General features: G+C 44.0%; 1 protein-coding gene across 6 annotated transcripts in view; it reads right to left on the bottom strand.

Annotated features, from left to right (window-relative positions):
• Positions 1 to 21,227, bottom strand: part of RAD51B (RAD51 paralog B) — a 678,552-nt gene that overhangs the window by 104,344 nt on the left and 552,981 nt on the right. For 5 of the 6 annotated variants that reach the window (XM_032344579.1, XM_032344581.1, XM_032344578.1 and 2 more), the window contains exon 10: positions 15,311 to 15,389. In XM_032344579.1, coding sequence (XP_032200470.1) covers positions 15,311 to 15,389 — 79 coding nt within the window. Of the gene's footprint in view, positions 1 to 4,410; positions 5,903 to 15,310; positions 15,390 to 21,227 lie in introns of those variants that run through there. The other variant, XM_032344580.1, reaches the window with a different exon arrangement.

The raw sequence follows: 21,227 nt of genomic DNA, 5'->3' as shown, positions 1-21,227 counted from the left end.
GAAACTATTCCAAAGATCAAGAGAAAGAGGAAAGGTACCTGAGTCCTATGGTGGGAATGGGAATTTTTTTGGCTGAGAAAGGATTTTATTTCCATCCCTCCTTCCATGCCTTTCTCCAATCTTCCTTATATTCTCAAATACATTTTAAGAGCTCTTCCTCCCCACTTGCTAGTCCTATACCTCTGTGATCGCACACTTCAACAGGGTGAGAGGCAGGATGCTGGATCAGGAGTTGGTGGGTGAGCAGTGATAGGAGCCCGGGCTGTGCCTGGAGAGCAGGCCTACAGTGATGAGATGGGGGGACGAAGAAGCAAGAGAGAATGAGTATCTGCAGCGATCCCATTAAGGGTTCAAAGAGCCCACTAAGGCCCATCACATCTTCAGCCCCTCACAGACCCTCTGAAGGAAGCTGCCTTGCCCCACCTTCTGCAACTTGGGCAGACAGGCTTGCAGCTCATCCCTCAGCCCACAGCTGACTGGCTGGCTAGTGACCAATGATGTTCTCTGAGACAGAACAATAAGATGAGCTTGAGCCAATGAGATTGTCTCTTAGGAATTTTAACTAAGAATACCAAGGAAAGAAGCCAATGGGAACTGAAGTTGAAAGGCTGAGGTAGATAAGGAGGAGCTCAAGACCCCAGGATGGGCCACATGCAAGCTGAAGTTTTGAGTAGGCAGGATCTGCTGTCTATAGGGCATGTCTGCTGGGACATGAGTGCTTCAGGTAGAAATGCAGAGGGAAGCAGAGACTCAGAGCCTCCGAGGTAATAAATCCCCAGGGCTGCCTCTTCTCCTAAAGGCTTTCCAATTCCAGGCTACTTATACCCTTAAAAATACCTGTTCCTTTTTACCTGAAGTAACTGAGACTCTTCTCAATGAAGAGAGCCCAACTATAACTAATAATTTGTAGCAGTTCCGTGAAGGTAAGCTGACATGGAATTATCTGAAGACATTTGCTTTGGGGAGAATGAGCAGGCTGATTCCCTTAGCAAACATGGCTACTGCCACTGCTTACTTGGAAGCATCTTGTGTATTTGAGATCAGATTTTAGACAGGAAATAGTGTGTCCTAAATTCTCCCTTTGTTCTTATGGTATCAGGGTAGGCCAAGACTATGTTTGAATCCTGAAGAAAGGAGGTCTTGGCATCTACAAAAAGTGGGCTGGTCTGAGAAAGCTAAGTCCTTTTTAAGTTACTAAGATCCAGGTCTACAAATCTCTGAGAGGAAAGCTTTGAAACCATGACTTTTTACCTAGTTAAAAAGAGAAAGAGGTGTGGCAGCCATGTTGGTTCACCAGTGGGATCTCATGAATCATTTCTCATCTCCAATTTCAGGGCTTAGGAGGGCTAAACTGGAAGGAAAACTGAGAGCAGCTCTTGTCAATATGAGACCTCATCTATTATGTCCACAGCCTGTTGGAAATGTCCCCCGGCAAGGCTGCCATCAGCACTTGACTGAAAACACATGGAAACAGCCCACTCAGAGCAGGAATTCATTATTGGAAGAATAATAAGGGAAAGTTTTTTTTCCCCCCTCATCTCCTCTCTCTCTCTCTCTCTCTCTGCTGGGAGAGCTGCTTTCTGGAAAAGTCACAGGGCTTAGAGGGAATTTGAATCATGTCTGGTAATAAGGGGAGGAATGGAGGAGAAAGGGCATGTTTCCAGAAGCCCTTTCATACAAAGCATGATGGTTATGGGCAACTCAAAATTAGTTGTTCCATCTTAGATGTATTACTGAAATCAGGCCATGGCTCCCTTTAACCCCTTATCCTTTCTTAAGGTTACTAGTGTCTGATAGATCCAAGGGAAAAGTACCCAGAGTTAACTGGTTTTCTGTGGATACTCCTCTCTTTCAAAATGGTTGCCTATAGACTAAAAATGGGCTAAAAAATACTATTTGGTCTTCTTTCCCCAACACTAGCCCATAAGTCTTCGGTGTATACTGGGTGATCCAAGGAAAGGTATGTGCAAGGGATGAGTGTGAAAGAAGGAGATAATGTGCCAGCTCACTGGCTACAGCATTATGTGGCAGACATTACAAGTGCTCACTAATATCTAGTTCTCCTTCCCTTCCAAATACAGGGGAGGTTTGGGGCACCTGGGTGGCTCAGTGGGTTAAGCCTCTGCCTTCTGCTCAGGTCACGATCTCAGGGTTCTGGAATCGAGCCCCGCATTGGGCTCTCTGCTCAGCAGGGAGCCTGCTTCCTCCTCTCTCTGTGCCTGCCTCTCTACCTACTTGTGATCTCTGTCAAATAAATAAATAAAAATTAAAAAACAAACAAACAAATACAGGGGAGGTTTGTGTTTCCCACCTCCTTGGAGCTGCGTGTAGATGTATGTGTCAATTCTTGGGGAAAGCACTTAATTGCCAGTGTACAGTCTTTCTCTCTCTTCCCCTACTGTGGCAATTGTAGAAGTACATGATCATACTGAAATGGAATACCGAGTTGTCATATGGAGGACAGCATCCTGGAATACCGAGTTGTCATATGGAGGACAGCATCTCAGACACACAGACTTTAAGTCACCAAGATTTTGGGAGTTGTTTGTTTAGGCAGCAAAACCAAGTCCATCCTGACTTATGCCCACTATTGATTGGTCTAGTCTCTTCCCAGATCTCTTTGTAGTTTCTGGAGAATTTGGGCTCCATCTGAACACTGTGGTTACTAGAATTCAGAGAGGTCAACAATGTGCTTTCACTCACAATTAGGATATTTTTTTGAGGATTGTGATGGGCTCACTCCTTCCATTTGAGCAAAAGAGGCCTCTGATGAATTCTGTAGTAGAATAAAGAAAATACGTTCATAGCCATAGGACAAAAGTGATGGTGACAATATTGAAACCAAAGCTCAAAAAAAAAAAAAAAAAAAAAAAAAAAATACACTCCCAAGGGGATCTAAAATCACACTTTTAAGGTCAGAATCTGATATTTTGTACTTATTCTTGCCTTTATTCCCCATTTCCTCCTTACCTAATCCTCATTCTCCATCTCCAGAGTTCTCACTTGGCTCTCCCAGTTTTGTCAGGTCATCTTTTAAATCCTGTCCCTGAGCAGTAACCTTGCTTACAACATACAAGACCCAATGCATAGGAGTCAGCACTTCTGCGTTAGTCCAGAAATGTTTACTCTGAGGGCTGACAGGGACCACTTCTGAATCCTCACTAGGATTGCTGCACATCGACAGAGTAGCTCAGAGTTCAGCACAATTAGGGAAACAAAGTTGGACTTTGACATGTAAATGTATACGTACACACACAGATAGAAAAAAAAAAAAAATCCGTGAGTAGCATCCAAGGTCAACACAAGATACCTCACTACCTCTCATGGGAGGTACCAGATTGGCCGCTTCTCAGCTCATGAAAACCACCTGTGTCTTCTTTCTTGTGAACGTTTCCTGGGGCAACTTTCCTGAGCACGTCTCCTAATCCTTAATCATGGTGGAAAGGGAAGGAGATAGTAATGGGTCTCTACTAAATTCTCAGCATGCTGAGCAGGCTTTCTGCAGCCTCTCCTCCCAGGGGAAGTTCAAACCACTGGTGTTCCTGTTGGTGATTCTTCGGAAAATACTCACGGAGTTCCTATTCCATGCACAGTACGGCACTGAGTACTTTAGTGAACTGAAGATGACAAGAAGTTGTCACAGATGTGAACAGAAGTACTACGTGGGTGAGGGGTGAGAGAGGAAGAAGCATGACTGAGTGGGTTCGAATCCACCTTCTGTCACTTTCTAGCAAGAGAGTGAACTTTTGTCTCATTCCTCATCTGCGCAGGAGGAATGATGTGAGGTCCTACTTTGTGAGACTGTTAGGATCAGGTAAGCTTATGCGTATATAGTGCGTGTCAGACATGCAGCAACACTTAATAAATACTGGCAAGATGCAAAAACGGCACGTAGGTCCTGTCCTGGCAGCGTGGTGTGTGGTGAAAAGCCCTGTTGAAACTTGGAGCGGGAGAGTGTGGGGCTGATTCGTCAGTCATTGGGTGTATGTAGAGTACCATCTTAGGGTTTCCTGGGGTCAAAAAAAAAGGCTCAAGGAGGAAGACATCTAATCCTTGCCAGTTGTGGGGAGACGACTTCCTTGTACCTCTCTCAGACACTGCTGGGGGCCCTGTTTTAATGTGTGAACCGTTGAGCTTTTCTTTCCCAGTGGGCAGCGAAAGCGGAGAGAGACTGAATTAAGAGTTACAGAGAATAAAACATCTTTCGCAACTTCTCAAATAGTCCCTTGATGTTTGAAATTAGTCAGTTCATGTAGTAAGAACTCATAGGAAATGTACATTTAATCAGCCGCAAAAACTCGGCTTGGTTTTCACAAATGTTCTATTGAAGACCACAAGTTCCCAAAATGCATCTCGCTTCAAGGGAGACAAATGACCACAGTCTGGAAAATCTGCCTCCCCGACCTCTTCCAGGTCTACCAAAACCCTCCCTGCCTTCCAATGCCCAGCACATGGTTTGCTCTCCAGGAATACCTTCCCTGATTCGCTCCAGCTGGATAAAATGTTCCCAGTCTTTCCCTTGCAGCGTGCGGCTTGGATGAACATCTATCATATCATTTTATTTTACTCTGTTTTACATTATAGTTAGTGGTATACGGTCTTTTCCATTTCTCACAATATAGTTCTTGAGGACGGGACACATATCCCATTCTTGCGAGCTGCACCGCAGCGTCTGGTGAGGGCTCAATAAATACTGAGTTGTTAAAACACTGAGTCATTCACTCACTCTTCACTAATCCGTACCTACTTTGTGCACAGCGTTCTGCGGGGCACTGACGGGAAACACGAGCTAGGGTAAGACCTGACAGTAGCCTCCCAAGCATTTAAAAACCTCTGGAGGGGGAGCAGCTCCAAAGTGATTCTAGAGAGGACAGCTTGGGGGACACTAACAACTTGGGTTAGAGAGGTTCCCCATACCAAAGGCCGGGAAGATCTGATGTCTGACTTTGAAGGAGCTGAAGCCTCCAGGCCTTGCACTGAACCCAGTCTTGAGGCTTTGGCTGGAAGCTTCATGGCAGTCGGAGGGCGTGGGCTGGGTGTTCTGCTGGAAACAACTAAATTACCCTATGGGTCACCAGTTGGTTTATTTGCTAATTGACTGGCCCAGCTTTGGGCTTTAAATCTAAAGAAATCATTTCATCCTTTATTAAATACTGCATGAATCTCACTCTTTGTCCTGCAGGGGCTGTACACAATATACTAGTGAAACTTGAATTTACACCACAATAGTCATGCTACTAATGACCTTCCAAATGCCACTAATACCAGACATGTCCCGCTTCTCAGTTGGATCCGAACCTGTCAGTGAATTCTGAGCCCATCGACCTCCCTCTGACACAAGAGCAGACCCCCACACCCATGCCCGCCCCCAGCCTCCCCATCTTTCCATGATTTAATTTCTGAATCAGTAACTCTTTGGAGACCCCAATTCCTTTACACCCACTCTCTTTATATGGTGGACAATACTTTATTCGGAAATGTTCCCTCCTGTAATTACAAATCCTGTTAGTCATCCTCCTCCTCTCCCCAGGGGGATTGTGGGCTTTAATTAATTAACGTGGCTGAACTGCTTTGAGGTGCCTGGTTGAAAGGTGCTATGTAAGTGCAAATTATTATTATTATGGCTGTTGACATCCCATGGCGGCAAAGCCTTCAGCCCCACGCATCTACAGACCTGAACAAAGGCTTCTTCATCCTCACCTTCCCTGCTAGGTCTGAGATGGCTGGCTCAATGGTATGGAGGCAAATCTGTTACCATCTCAACATCAATCAACTAATTAATCCCCATTATGTTGGCTTCCGTTTCCTTCTTCCAAGCAGCACCATCCTGTTTCATTTCACAAATCGTGTGCCCAGCAGCTCTAGACAACGGTCATAGTGTGTCCCTGTGGCCTCTGTTGGCCTAAAGGAGTTTAAAAAAAAAGGGGGGGGGGAGAAAATACGTTTGGAAAAAAGAAGTGTTACCAAGAAATACACTAACTTCTCACTAATAGTCTAAATAAAACTTTCCTTCCAGCTGAAGTCCCCTTACATACATGCATATCTTCCTGTTACCTAGGGAGCCAGCAGCCTCAGAAAGCAGAGACCCCCAGAAACACAGCATAGGTGTGGGGTAAGTCTCACAGTCATGGCTTGACTGCTGAGAGCTGCAGACAAAAGCCCTTTCCGGGCTGGGTGGGAAGAGGTCATCCAGAGAAGTGGGAGCCCCTCTTTGGCTTCCTCCACTAGCTCCAGGTTTCCCCTGAGAAAGCCAGCTGCCATCTGTAGCCAGGAAGTCCTCACAAAGACAGGGGACCATGATTTAGATGTTTTGTGCTGCACCTAGCAAACCTCGGCCCTTAACAAATGCCCAGTACTTCCACTGTGATGGTAGCCATTGAAAGCAGCCCTGTGGGGGAGACGTGGCCTCTTGAAGGGACGCTGCTGACCAAAATGCTCCTTACAAGGTTGTGCCTCAGACCCTTTGTTAGCATGGACGTGGGCGAGCCTCAGGGGGTCATGTCTTCATCTGCCTCCATTTATCCTCCCTATTGAAGGGCTCCTTCAGGACATCGGTCAGTCTCTGTGGGAAGTGATTTGGAGGGCAACAAAAGAACTTGGGCCCTTTGGGGGGCCTTCAGAATTCAGTAAACATCTGGACACGGAAGGCCAGGTTCTCAAGCAGTCTAGCTGGGGACATGTCAAAAGAGAGAAAAAGCTGTGTGTGTACTGCAAGCTCTCAGTTCTGTGGTGACATTTGTGGGAGAAAAACATAGCCACCCCAGTAGGTAGATAGGAAGATTTTTCAAAAGCTCCTCTATTTGTCAGTTTTTGTGAGGGCAGAGTACTGTTTGTCAGCTCTTGGGGCATGTGCGAGGAAGTAGAAGTTTCGCATGGCTGGGGAGCAGCACGTGATGGATGTTCCGATTCTCAGTGCACGATGAATAACCCGCGGTTGCACAAGCCTATCCTGGGAGTTGTTGTTAAGCATTTCTGTTATCCCTGAGGTTTGGAAAACACTTTCTAGTCAAGGTGACTTGTTACATTCTCATCAAGAGCATATTTTAATTGACCAAAATATGAAGTACTGAGGCTAAGGGATTTACATTTCATCACATGGTGAAATTCAGGATCTGAACTCTTGACTCTCAACATTCCCTTTATTATTGAATCAATCCATTAGAACACATTAGTCAGCATGATTCAACATTAGTCACATGGCACTAATCAGCCTTCCCCAAGGTTCCCAAATCTATCCTCAAGCAGGGAAAGAAACTGGCCTCTATCAAGAGACAATGGAATGCCATTTTCATCTGTATTCAGGGGCTTACGTCCAATTTAATCCCCCCTGCCCCCACCCCCTACTCTCAGGAATCTTCCTCAGTCATCCATTTGGATTGATTCTATTTCCTTTATCCATATAACATTATTTGAATCTCAATAATAGGTGTTATAGTTTGCCTTTTATTAAACTTATTTTGTTTTTGAGCTAGATTTTGAGTTACTAAGAGAGAAGGACCATTTTCCCCCCAAGGCTTACATCCCTTGAGCACTGTGGTTTACGAACAATAGATACCTCAACAAATATCCACTGAACTGAACTCACTGAAATGGAGCTTAAGTCATATTCCAGAAAGAACACCAAGTCCTCTTGGAAGAAGTTATCAAAGAAAATCAACAACCTGAATTGATTTAACATCTTTTAGTATTATTACCTGGGCATTTTCACAAATGCAAATTGTTAGCTCTGCAAAGATAGCCAAATGGCTTCCAGGTGCTAAAAGAGTGTGGACCCAGTCTAACTATAGTCCAGGCCTTGGAATAAAGTTTTTTTCTATAACCTTATTCCAACTGACATTTTGTTCCACGTGTAAAAAAAATGTGGAGACAGGAAAAAACATTTTTTGGGGAAAATGTGTTTAGTCTACGACTTTGGACCCAAATTCATACCCTGCTTTGTGCTATAAGCACAAGTAGCTCTTGTTCAAGCATCTTTCTTGTGTAGTATATAATAGCAAAACACATACTAAAGTTTCTGCTTGTGAGACATTCTGTTATGGGTGCGGGACCAAGATTTTTGGTGTTGATCCTTGGTGGCATTACTGATTGTGATACCCTACTTCTCTGCTCTGGATTCTCCAAAGAGGGTCCTGATAGCATTTTTAACATACAATATTTACAACACAATATTTATGGTGCATTTCAACATTATGCTATAAGCCCAACCCTAGGGTCTGTACTATTGCACCCTGGGGTCTACTCTCTGCAGCTGGGCTCCTCTGAAAAGGATGTATCCCTGAATGTTCATCCCCCCTTCTCTCACATGGTAAAAGAACTCCCAAAATTTAACTGGGAATATGGACACCCAAATAAACAACTACATTTCTCAGTCTTTCTTCCCAAACATCTATAGATTGGCCAACATGATATAAGCAGAAATAATGTGTGTAACTTCCAATTAATATCCCTAAAAGAAGGAGGATGCCCTTTCCTCTCACCATCATTCTCTACTCCATACAAATTCTGCTACATATTCTGGATGGAGGTCATGATGCTGAGCCATTGTGGACCATGATAACAAGGGCAACATCCTAGGTGTGATGGGGCAACAAGCTAAGAGCCTGCATCCTTAGACAAACATGTGGGATGCGCTGCTGTTTCTAACTCTGGACTGTATTCCTCTGCAATGCTACGTGAGAAAGCAATAAACCTCTACTCTGTATTCCACTGTTAACTCAGATTGTGATTCCGTCCAGCTGAACTTACAACCCAACTCAAGAACTTCCTTGAGGGACTGCTTACATTAGTGTGACTGATCCATCTTAGCTTAGGATCCAGGACAGGACTAGGATATTCCTAACAGAGGCTCATCAAATCTGAGAGGTAAGTTACCAGAGGGGCTTCTGTGATGGAAGATGAGAGGCCCAAACCCATTTCTGCTTTAGTAAAATCTTGGGAGTTCTAAGTACCTAAAAACGGCTACAAACATAATTTGGAGGCAGTGAACACAACTTTGCCTTTCTGGAACTCAGACTGCTGACCTGAAAATAAGGGTGACGGAAAAAACTAAAATCTCTCATTCTTAGAAGTGTATATAGCTAACTTTGGGAGGAATTAAGGTAATTTTTCTCAACCAATCATCTAAGTATATGCATAAAGCACATGTGTTGTGCAGAAGATCCCTCTAGAGACTATGGAAGGATTATACCCCAATGGCAGAGATAAGAGTCATCCATAAAGAATACAAAGAAGACTGACCATGGAAACATGACAACAAACTCAGAATTACACACAGCTGTGTAGAAATGGTCCACTACAACCAGAGGAAGTTTAAATTGGTAAACATCCTTGGAAAGCAACTTGGGAATATATGGAAAGATTAGAACATGCATCCCTCTGACCAGTCGTTCCACTTTTTCTATATACCAGAAAAATACTCACACCAGCCCACCAAGTAGCATGTGCAACAGAATTCACTTAAGTTAACAAATGATTGAAATTTCCATCAATGGGGGAATGGATAATGTGGTACATTCATACAATGAACATGGTTGCCTCATTAAAGTGAAAGAACCATCATCTGTGTGTATCAGAGTGGATAAATTGCAAAAACACAACGTGAAGTGACAAAAGCGAGTTGTGGAATGATGTGTACAATACACCATTTATGCAAACTTGGAATGCACTCAAAACAAATCATTATATTATATGTGGATTCACATACATGTAGAAAAGTTCTTCAGCATGAGGAGAAGGATGTATATCAAATCCAGGAGAGTTTTTATTTTTGTGGAAGAGTGCAAGGCAGGGAAGGGATGGACTGGGAGTTTTTTGTTTTGTCAAATTTCAGTCCTATAATAAAAAAAATAATCTGAAGCAAATGTAACAAAATTTGAACATTTGCTAATTCTGGGTGTTCAAGTCATGGGTTTTATCAGTTTCTGTCCTGTTCTGTATTTAATTTTTTTTTCCACACTGAAAACAAAATCTCTCTTTGAAACTGATAGCCAGAGTAAAAGAAGTAAACAAAGCAGAGGGCTGGTGTGAGGAGATGTCATGGAGAGAGGGAATGTGAAGTAAATGTCCAAAAAGGGGGAAGAACTGGCAGAGGGGCATCCTTCCTCATCTTCCCTGGGAATCTCCTCCCTGAGAGGCAGGCAGAGCCACAGAGGACAATGCCTTGGCCTGCCCCAGCTTTCTGAGGCTGCAGGGGCACCTGGCAGCCGAGGGACAACGTGACAGACCTGCTCTGCCCTCTTCTCTGTGACCTCTGGGAGAGGAGCTCACTTTCTGTGCTCCACTGAATCCCAGGGCTCTCTGCCCAGGCTCCCACAGGAATGTCAGGCTATGCCAGGTGTGTGGGTTGTATTGATCAAGCAGACCTCCATCCCTGGATGGAAATGGATCGAGAACCTTCTGGGTCACTTTGAGTCCACCAGGCAGAAAACATTTAGATGGGTTACTAATTCCAACTGAAATCTGATGAAATTAGATGGTGGTATTTGGGGGCAAAGAATTTCTCAATAAATCATCCAGTTGGCTCAGTGACTCAGAAAATGGGGTGGAAGAATTTAACCCAACTTTGTGACAAACAAATAGAGGAGATTGATGCCTCTCCCAATGAGCTTCAAAAGGTGCTCAAACAACCATTCTTGATTTTACAAGAAAGATGAGGTTGATAGTTTTCCAGCTCTTAAGAACGATCATTGTTTCCTCGTTTTCTGGTTTCTTCCGAGTCCCTATGTTAGGTGATTGAAAAAACAGGAAACTAGCTTCATTTGCAGGGCCTTCTCTGGACACTTCTCAGGGTGCCCTGGGCTCCCCTGAGCTGCCCCAGCCCCGTCCCAAGGTTTACGCTGCTCATTTAGCCTTGAACTAGCAAAGGACAGCACCAAAATCCAAATGCATCCTGTCATACCTAATTTTAATTTTTTTAAAAAACAACATTAAAAACCACCACTCTACCCTACCAAGAAACTAAGCCATTATCTTCTGTCCTTAACAACCTGGCTTTTGTTCTTCAAATGCTGCCTAGATACCCAGGGCCATTCAGAGAGTAGGGGAAAGGAAGGTGATTGAGGAGGAGCATCTGCTGACTCTCCCTGGCCAGCCCGGCTTCCTCACCAAGTCAACCAGCCTCCACTGCCATGAGGCCAGGACGAAGGCTAGGCCTGCTCTGGGAGAGCCTGGCCTCGGGTTTTCCGGAGGCCTCCCACAGACAGCATCAGCAACACGGCCTGGCTGTTTTCAATTACACAATCTTAATCTTTATTTCTGGCCTGACACAGAGGTCCAGAGGTCCCAGCTGTATTCTGCCGGGCACAACATTTGGGGCTTGTTGGGGGAAACAAAGAACGCGACCAGAGCAGAATGTGGGTCAAGTTGGAGTTCACTATAAATGCTCCCTTCCTTTCTGCTGCCATGAGGTTTTGCGGGCCCACCCCATTAAGGCCGATTCCCAAAGCCAGCTCTGCTTTTCCCTCTCCCCTAGGTTTCTGCACCCCTTAGCCTCACTCTGAGCCGCCCAAACTCTCAGCTTTTCTACCCCGTGGGCACTGAGTCTTTCATGGGGGGAACTCTGGGGACAAAAGGAGCAAAGGATTTATGGGAGGCACCCCTACACCCTCACATTTCCCACCTCAGTTGCACAAAAGGGCTGTCTCCCTCTGCCAGGACCTGGCCCCTCTCAGAGTCTGAACCATCAGGAAGCTGGTGGCTTCCACTCCTTTGGGGCCAAATATTTCCAGCGTGTTGAGCCCAACCACCAGCCAGGACCTCAACAAGTGCAGGACAGACAAAGACGCAAAGAGTACATCATTACCATGGAAATGGCCTGAGCTGGCGGCTGCTGAAAATGCCGGGAGGGTGGGTTTTCTTTTACTTTTTCTTTTCTTTCTTTCTCTTTCTTTTCTTTCTTTTCTTTTTTTTTTTTTTCTTTTAGCAAAGGGAGAATAGTTCCGCTTTCTATTTTACGACAACAATAGCACGGACCGGCTCCTTCAAGTATTTCAAAAACCAGCCTGAGAAATCTCTAACCAGGCCCCTCCGTCTCTCTGGCCTGCCGATGTATTGTTCCTCCCATCCCAGGGAACAAAGGGGCAGGAAGGGTCTAAGGCCCCCAGTTGCTGGCTCTTCTTAGCATCCTAATCCTTGAGAACTGGTGAGGGGAATGGCCTGTGGAGCCGGGAAATCGAATTTTGGCCTCACCTTTTATTTCCACCCTCTGCTTATACACACGGGAGCACTTCAGGTATTATAACCTCCTGGTCAGCAGGCCCACAGGAGTCTTGGACTTGCTCAGGGGATAAAAGGCACCTTGGGGTCATTCCCACATTCACTAACCCCCGAAAAAAGGGAAGCCTGTAGGAATTGTTTCTTCCCACCACTCCAGGCTGGCTCCATTACAAAGACTGACTATCCAGCCCCAAGGGGCTGGGCTGGCAGTCTCTTTGTTTATTGGTATCGAAGGAGCTGCCCTCACCCTTCCAGCCCTTCTCCTCTCTGTCTCTCTGCCCCTCAGACAGGGATTGCATTGCCTGCCCCCCTCCCCCAATTCCCCAGCACTACGTACCAACCAACCTCCATACCAACTTGGGGCTATGGTGCCAGAGCAACCCCTTACACAAGGAAAGCCTCTTGGCCTTGGCTGCTTGTTTGTTATCTTTCCAAGGTTACCACCCAGGAATCAAAGGTTTCTTTGCATTACACCTGGGGAATTCGTGAAGGTGAGTTTTTTGTTTGTTTGTTTGTTTTGTTTTGCTTTGTTTTTTTTAAGCTTAGTCATCTGGTAGACTCGAGTGGAGGGTGGAATAAGCTTTTCTGTTCTGGTGTGTGGAGATCTCTAGGTACAACTCTACTGAGCTAAGCGATGAGAAGTATGCCATCTCCTAGGAGAATCAGATAAGCTGAAGGGTTAACGCCTTTAGAGGTCACCTACAGTCCAAGTAAGAACACTTTGCACTGCATATACACAAACTCATAATGCACACACACAGTCACACAAGGGACATTTCATGGAATAGTGCAATACGTGTGACGTCATCTGTTATTTTCTATTGTCTTCTATTTCATTTTTTAAAATTCTGGTTGTGACTCATGAATTTCATTTCATGACCCACCAATGGGTTGCAAAACAGTTTGCAAAGTGCTGAATCAAGGCTGACCTTGTCGTTTTCATGCTGACAAAACTAGGGGGACAGAGATTTTTCTCAAGATCACACCAGAGCTTGGAACAGAAATCCACAGGGGCTCTCCACTAAAGGAGGGATCTCCATTTCTCTCAGGCTCAGAGGTCCTTTTTGTTTTCCCAGAATCTTGGGAGCACAAGGCTATTGGGGAGGGAGAGCCCAGAGGTCCGTATTTGTGGCATTCCTGCTAGAGGCTGAAAGGTTCCGCTGCCTCAGAAAACCTTACAGTGGGAAGGGTAGCTGGAGCAGTGCGGTTGAGAAAAAGCTTCCAGGTGAGGCACTGTGGCCTCCCAGACATTTTTTTATATCCTGCTTGGGGTTCCTGCATCATCAGACATTTCCTGAATTTCTTGTCCCTGGACACACAGCTATAGGGCAACCTCCTTTAGTAATCCACCTTCTTTGTTTTCTGGCTTTTTCTGATAGTCTTTGCAGGTATTTAACCTCTACCAATTCATTTTATTTCTAGCCTCCACTTTCTCACCGTAATTCCTATTTCCTGTCCAAATCACGATCTTACCAATGAGTGTCAGAGAGGCAACTCTGTGAAATTTGTGCTCACAAATACTATCCGAAAAGTTATCCAGATTAGATCAGGCTTAGAAATGCTATTTACCCAAAGGCCCAGTGATCAAGATAGAGGCAGTGTATCAAGGCTCTCAGTACAAGCCATCTGGGCAGAACTGCTTCTTTGCCTCTGAAATTGCCTTGTAATCTTCCGTAGAATTTCTTAAAATCTCTATCTAAATTTGCTACTTAGTCGATTGCTAATCTTTTAGAAAAGCCTCTGAAAATGAAGAGCCAAAAGCCACAGTGTGTCCTGGGTAAATAAAGTTCAGCTTTCTGATGGCTTATTAGTTATACACCCTTAGAGAGTATGTAACAAAGGGGCCTGCTGTTTGCTTTGCTTAATCTGGTCTTAAAATCTCTGCTTCTTTGTCAGAAAACAATATTTGCAATTGTAAAAAAAATATTTACCAAGGAACTTGGATAGCATAAGTCAAAGGCTAAGAGCCAAAGGTCAGTAGTTCTTACCCCAAGTTTCCCTGGACCTGAGTCCCTGCTGTGGGGCTCAGCTGCACCAAACAAACAAGCTGCTTTCCGGGTTCATTAAGAAGCGGAGGTTTTAGAAGGGGAAGGAAAGGGAAGGCTGCAGCCTGCTCCTCAGCCCAAAGCATGAACCCTCTAGCCTGCCCCACAAAATTCCTGCTACATCTTTGCAGTGCAATGTGTCTCCCTGGGAATACTGTAAGGACTCGCCCTGTTTCAAAAACCTGGGGAAAGTACTCAACTTACAAAATCCTAAAGGGCAGCTATTCCTCCCATCGACAGCAATGCCAGCATGCTCCCCTGGGGTTCGGGCCAGATGTTCACAGTGCATTCTGTGGGGAGGGCCTCTTGCCTGACAGTGGGGGACAGATGTGCATCCGAGCCCTTTGGTGTGGACTGTTTTCAACCTAGAAAGCAGCTTTGGACATCTGGCCCTGTGCGCTCAGTTTGGTGGTGTCATGTCATTATTTTCTGCAATTGCCAGAAGATCCAGTATCGAGAACCACCCCATAGATCGGAGAGTTCCAGGTTGTGGCCGGGGGGGGCACTCTGCCATGAGTCAGAACTCTACTTCTTCTGAGTCCCAGGCCCATGCCACCAGAGCAGGTCAGCAGGGCCTGGCCCCCAGTTGAGACTAGCTAAAGAGACCAGAAATGGAGTAACCAGACAGAGGCTGAGGAAGAAGTGCTCATGGAGCCATGACTAAGAGCCCCACAGGCAGCCAGACCCGATGGTTTTGCAGGTCCTCCACACTGGTGTTAGAGGACTACCGCCCGCTTCCTTACTCCATAGGATCTGCGAAGAGGTCTCGGGGTTGGCAGCTCCTAGATGGGTGCTTTAACCCTCTCATTCTTTGTCGCACTCGGTCAGGAAATTCTGCAGTTCTCCCCCAGGCCTACCTCCACCCGCTGTTCAGTTCTTGCTACAATTGCCAATCTCTTTTATCTCGTTAGGATAAATATCATTGGCAAATTCATCTTGGCCTTTGATTCTGTCCTGAAGTAGTTTCTATCAGGAGCATAGTAATTATCACCAGCGATAGGCAGTCCTGAGCATAATCAGCTTAAAGAAATGGCTTAATTCAAGGATTTTACCTTGAAGAACCAGGCCTTCCTTCTCGATGGTGTAGGCAAATGAGGTGAAGGGAGCCAGAGGGGACTTGGCGATGAGAATCTGCACATAAAGCATATATTCCCAGGGTTAGTCAAAGGGGATATCAGAGATAAACCTCTATTCCCTCCCCTTCCCATCTTCAGACGAGGTGGGAACATGTGACTACAAGCCATAAAGTTTATTTCAAAAAATAAATAATTTTTTGAATTATTGAACCAAATGAGTGTTATTCCTTCAATTAGTTGGTCATTTTGGAAAGCTATACATTGATCCCAACTATTCTGCCACTGAACGTCGTATTCTTGAGCCGGTTCTTCTAGAAATGTCTCATTATTTTTAAGTCACATACTTAAACGGCTACCTTTCTGCCCAAAGATAAACCTAGATGATTTGCAAATCTTATTTATAAATTTAGGTATTTTGCTAAAAAGAAATTCAAAGCTACCCTCAAAGATTAGCCCTCATTATAAATATTCAAAACAACTCCATAAAAGCAAAGCTATGATAATTTGCTTTGTTGGCCCCAACTCTTCACCAAGTCTGTATTTATACTGTTTGCCACGTGACCACATTTCCTCTTACTTAAGGTGTAGCTGTTTCTCATGGTCCTGGACCATGGTTTTAGCCATGTAACTGGCTCTCCTAATAGGTTCTTTGTCTCGGCTTCAAGAAACCTCCCATATCTTCACTTGCTCATATGCTTCCGCTGCCAGAGAAAAACCTATCCATGTCAACCTGCTCTCTCAGAAGGAGGCTGAGAGACACCTGGAGCAATGCCGGCCAGCCAGCCCCAGTCTAAAGAGCTGACCTCCAGAAGACCCACATAACCATTAGTTAAATGCTTATTACTGTATGCCTCTGAGACTTTGGTGTGGTTGTCATGAACCATCATTGCAGGGATAGTTGACTGATACACCAGCCAACACAAAATACCAAAAAATATTTTGAGCAGTGGCATTCTCCTAACAAAATACCTATTTTAAAAGGGATAGTCGGGCACCTGGGTGGCTCAATTGGTTGGGCAACTGCCTTTGGCTCAGGTCATGATCCCGGAATCCCGGGATCGAGTCCCACATGCGGCTCCCAGCTCCATAGGGAGTCTGTTTCTCCCTCTGACCTTCTCTCCTCTCATGCTCTCTCTTACTGTCTCTCTCTCACATAAATAAATAAAATCTTTAAAAAAAAAAAAAAAGAAAAGAAAGGGGATAGTCATTTGGTCATTAAAAAATGATTACCATTAACAACTAACATTAACAAGGATTACAATCCTTCATATGGTTCCACAGAACCACAGAACTGGCGGCTTATTTTATTATAACAGTTCTCTTGAAGGAGGAGGAAAATCAGTTTCCTGCTTTACAAAGTAACATCATCAAAGATAGTGACAGTTTAGCACACAGCCACTTAGGTAATCGGGGGGCAAGAGAGAAGGAAGAAGTACTTTCAAATAACCAAAAGGCTTACATGTAATATCTCAATTTATCTCAGTTCAACAAACATTTACTGACTATCAACTATGAGAAATGGTGGTATAATGTGGTGGAAAGATCATGGGTTGTAGTCATAGAGTTTGAATCTTGGCTCTTCCACTAATCAGCTCGGTACCTATGGCAAGGCCCTCATAGCCACTCTCCCTTCTTCTTTTTAGTTAATTAACTCCCCAGGTTTCAATATTTCTTTGCCTCTTTTGCAACTGGGTGTGGCCATGTGATCACGCTTTAACTAACAGACCATGAGTATAAGTGACAGGTAGCACTTCCAATATTTTGAAAACTTATGCTTTCATTAAATAATTATGTGCTCTCCACTTTCCCTCTTCCCAAGGGCAGGGAGGGACCAGCTTCCACCCCATGGAGGTGGACATCCTGGGAGATGATGAACCACATGGGAGAAGCATCTGTGCTTCCCACCTGTGGTCACCTGCCCATCTCAAGATAGAGTCACTTGTCTGAATCGCTGAATTCCCAATGTTTTTGCTACTATGGTATACATAGCCTGAATTCTAACCGATACTGTGGCTCTGCACAACCTAATCTTTTGGATTCTCCATTTTCTCTCATGTACAATGGGGATGAAAACACCTACCTAAATGGGATTATGGTGAGGATTAAATCAAATACATAAAACTCCTGTCATGGGGTCAGACTAACAAAAACATTTCCAAACAACTCATTGCAGATGCTTCCCAAGTGCTTCCCTTGATTTTCACTCAACAAAAACAAAAATACTCTACTTTAACCAGAAGGATTCAATTCAAGTTAAATCTCAATAATTTTTACTATTGTTCCAAAGTTCTCTAGATAAACTTGCTCGTCATCCTCAGAACCAGTGAGTAGATGGTATAGGTGGGCATTTGCATCTTCATGTCAAAAACATCTCCCCTGAAAATTAGACGGAACCTTTCTGACAGAGATAGTTTAGGGATGGTTCAATGTGAAGTTTACAGATGCCCCCTTGGTAGGAGAATGGCATAACAGAAGAGAGGCTAGTGCTTCTTGAACTTCAGTGTGAGTGTGAATCACCTACAGGTCCTGTTGACATGCAGTATCTCATTCAGTAGGTTTTGAGTGGTGCCTGAGAATATGCATTTCTAGCAAGCTCCTGGAAGATGCTGATGTTGTGCTCCATAGACACATTTTGAGCAGCTGGGTTCCAGGAAATTAGTCTGACTGAAGAATCTAAGATGAAGAAGCCAGAGACAGGAGTCCTGGAGCCAATTAGAAAGCTACTGTGATAACTCAGGGATGAGATGACAAGGGCCTCAACCACAGCTGTGTCACAAAAAATGGGAAAAAAGGAAATGGAGAAAAGAAATATAAATCCTTTAGATCAAAGAGCAATAGAAATAAGCTAAACATATCCAAAACCTCAGATCTTTACTGTCTGCATGAAGCAACTGGACATGAAACCAAAAGGCTATAAATATATCATAATCAATAAAGTAGCATACTATATTTTTGAAAATTATATTACCATTTTTATTGGATAGACTGCAAAATCCAGGACTCAGGAAAACAGAGGATGTGATATTCCAGTGCAACACAACAAACGGGATCTAAGCCTAAGCCTCCAGCTCGGTGGTGCTACCTCCATCATTTGAATGCTTTTGCTCTCAGCGAGCACATGCTCACCTGAAGGGACCTCACACAGGGAAGGAGCTCCCTTCCAGGGAATCACAGGATTTGGGCAGGTCATTGATTAATGTCCTGTTTATCCCGGGCAAGGTTTAAAATGGATAATCAAAAGGATGATTTATGGGACACCTGGTTGGCTCAGTTGGTTAAGCAGCTGCCTTCGGCTCGGGTCATGATCCCGGTGTCCTGGGATCGAGTCCCACATCAGGCTCCTTGCTCGGCAGGAACCCTGCTTCTCCCTCTGCCTCTGCCTGCCACTCTGTCTGCCTGTGCTCACTCTCTCTCCCTCTGACAAATAAATAAATAAAAATCTAAAAAAAAAAAAAAAAAGGATGATTTATATGCAGTTAGAAAGAGGAAGTGATTAGTTACGTCAGATGAATCCCACTTCCTTGCTTTGGAAAGAACTTCCAGATTAATGGAGGAGAGAGCTACCACCAACATGTAGTACCTAATTTTCAGCAAAAAAATGTAACAAATTCTTAATATCCTTCTGGATAAAGTGAAGACGGTTGGGCTGGATGCTAATATCATTAAGAGGATTTGTAAGTGACAATAAGATCGAGAGCAACCTCTCGTAGAATGTACTGGATTCTAGCCTTGGTCTTGTCAATGTTCAACATTCTTACTGACCCGAATAAGGACACTAATGTATTCAACCACATCCATACAACAAACATGGGATCCACCAGGGAACAGAACTGACAAAAATAGCCACTATAATGCAGCTTATAGCCTAAAGGAAGGAAAAGGTAATAAACAAAATGAATAGATAGAATATGTGGCATATTAGATCATTATACATGCTGTGGCATGGAAAAAAAAAAAGCAGAGAAAGAATATAGAAAGTATATTAGGTCAGAGAAAAGGGTCAATTTTAAATAGAGTACTAAGAGAAGACTTTACTTAAAAAGATGGCATTTGGACTTGTAGATCATGTAATTAAACCCATTGATGGGATGCTGAATATGGTAACAGAAGACAGAAAGTTTAGGGGTGCCTGGGTGGCCCAGTGGGTTAAGCATCTGCCTTTGGCTCAGGTCCTGATTCTAGTGTCTGGGATAGAGGCCTGTGTATTGACTGCTCTCCCTCTCCCTCTGTCTCACCTCACCCACTGCCCCCACTCATGCTTGTATGCTCTCTCTCTCTCTCTCTCAAGTAAATAAATTAAGTAAAAAAAAAAAAAAAGTTGTTATATTGGATTTGTTTTGAACAAATGTCACTTTAGTTAAAAGGTTGGAACAAATATTTAAGAATGAAATTTTATCAAAACATATGTAAGGCCTTGTCCTTGAGGACAGAAGGCCCACTACTGGTTGCAGAATGGGGGACATGAGATTCAGCATTCAGAAAATGGATTAGGAATGCTAGTTAACTATAGTTCAGTGTGAGCTGGTTGTGGGATGTGGTTCACAAAAATCTAGTGCGGTCTCAGGTTGTATCATCCGGAACAAGAGAAGTGGTGGTCCTTTTCTTCTCATTCAGCAAACCATACTGGGGGCAATATGTTTGGACTAGAGCCTAAATTCCAAAGGGGAAACCAACAAATAAGAGAACAACTGGAGGAGAACTATCAAGTGGTTAAACACGCAAAGCAAGCCATGACCACAAATACTTCAATGCAAATATGATGTTAAGAGGTCTGGAGTGAAGGTGTATATTGCTTTTATTTATGGGCTTTCTTTCTTTTTTTCATATGAGTTTTCTGATCTGAAGATTCTGTAGTGTTACATAGTAGAAAGGGGGAGTGTAAATCGCTTTCTAGCCTAACAGATTTCAGAGAAAAAGTGATGCTTGCCAAAAGTGAGTCTTCCCTTTTGAAGACTTGAATGAATATCCCATGCCCTTGTGCCTCTCTGCTTTTTCAAACTACAAATTATCCTTTTCTAAAGCAAACTACCCTCCATGGTAGATAATTTGGCCTGTTCTATTTCAGATGTTCAGTCAGCCCATAAATCTGGGATGTTCTAATCATTGTCTGACTTGTGCTGTTGTCAAGTATCATCCCACCTTCTTCAATAATGACCTATGGGGAGGGTCTGGCTGCTTCATAAAACTCTAGGGCCCTAGTGAAAAATTTTTATCATACTCAACCCTGTATGCAATGTGTGAAGTTGGTTTTAGAATCCTCTGAGGGTTCACAGAAATATGTAGTTGGGCAAGAATGAGTACAGACCTTGGGGATCAGAAAGCCCAGGGCCCCAACAAGGCAGGTGTGTGATACTGTGAGCTATTATCCCCCCTGCAAATAGCCAGATTGTTTTTTCTTGAATGTTTCCTTCATATCAGACTAGTACGGCTTTACACTCTAAATGAATATATTTTCTCCTCTCTTCACCTATTCTTGCAAGGAAAGTGTTCATCAGTACTTTAAAATTCTTTAGAGGAACATTTAAAGTTCCTCCAAAGTCCCAAGTCCCACTACTATCTGGATGTAATTTCCATTACTCACACCATCCACCCATCTATACATGTACTTATTCAACCCACAAACATTTACTGGGCACTTTCCTTTGTGCTTGGCACTGTTCTAGAGGCAGGGGATATAGCAGGGGTTGGGACAGACAAGGTCCTTGTTTTCATGGAGCTGACATTCTGATGGCAGAACATAGACAATCTAGAGAAGCCTTTAGGCCTTTGGGCTTTTTCTCCCTGTTGATATTCTTCTATGAGTTCCTCATTCCTGAGCACTCATTCATTCATTCATTCAATCTATTCATCAGTAAACATTTATTGTTGGGCCAAGCAGATTCAATTTGCAATG

This window comes from Mustela erminea, chromosome 5, assembly GCF_009829155.1.
Source record: "Mustela erminea isolate mMusErm1 chromosome 5, mMusErm1.Pri, whole genome shotgun sequence".
Lineage (NCBI taxonomy): Eukaryota > Metazoa > Chordata > Mammalia > Carnivora > Mustelidae > Mustela > Mustela erminea.
This window is presented reverse-complemented; position numbering and strand designations above follow the sequence as displayed.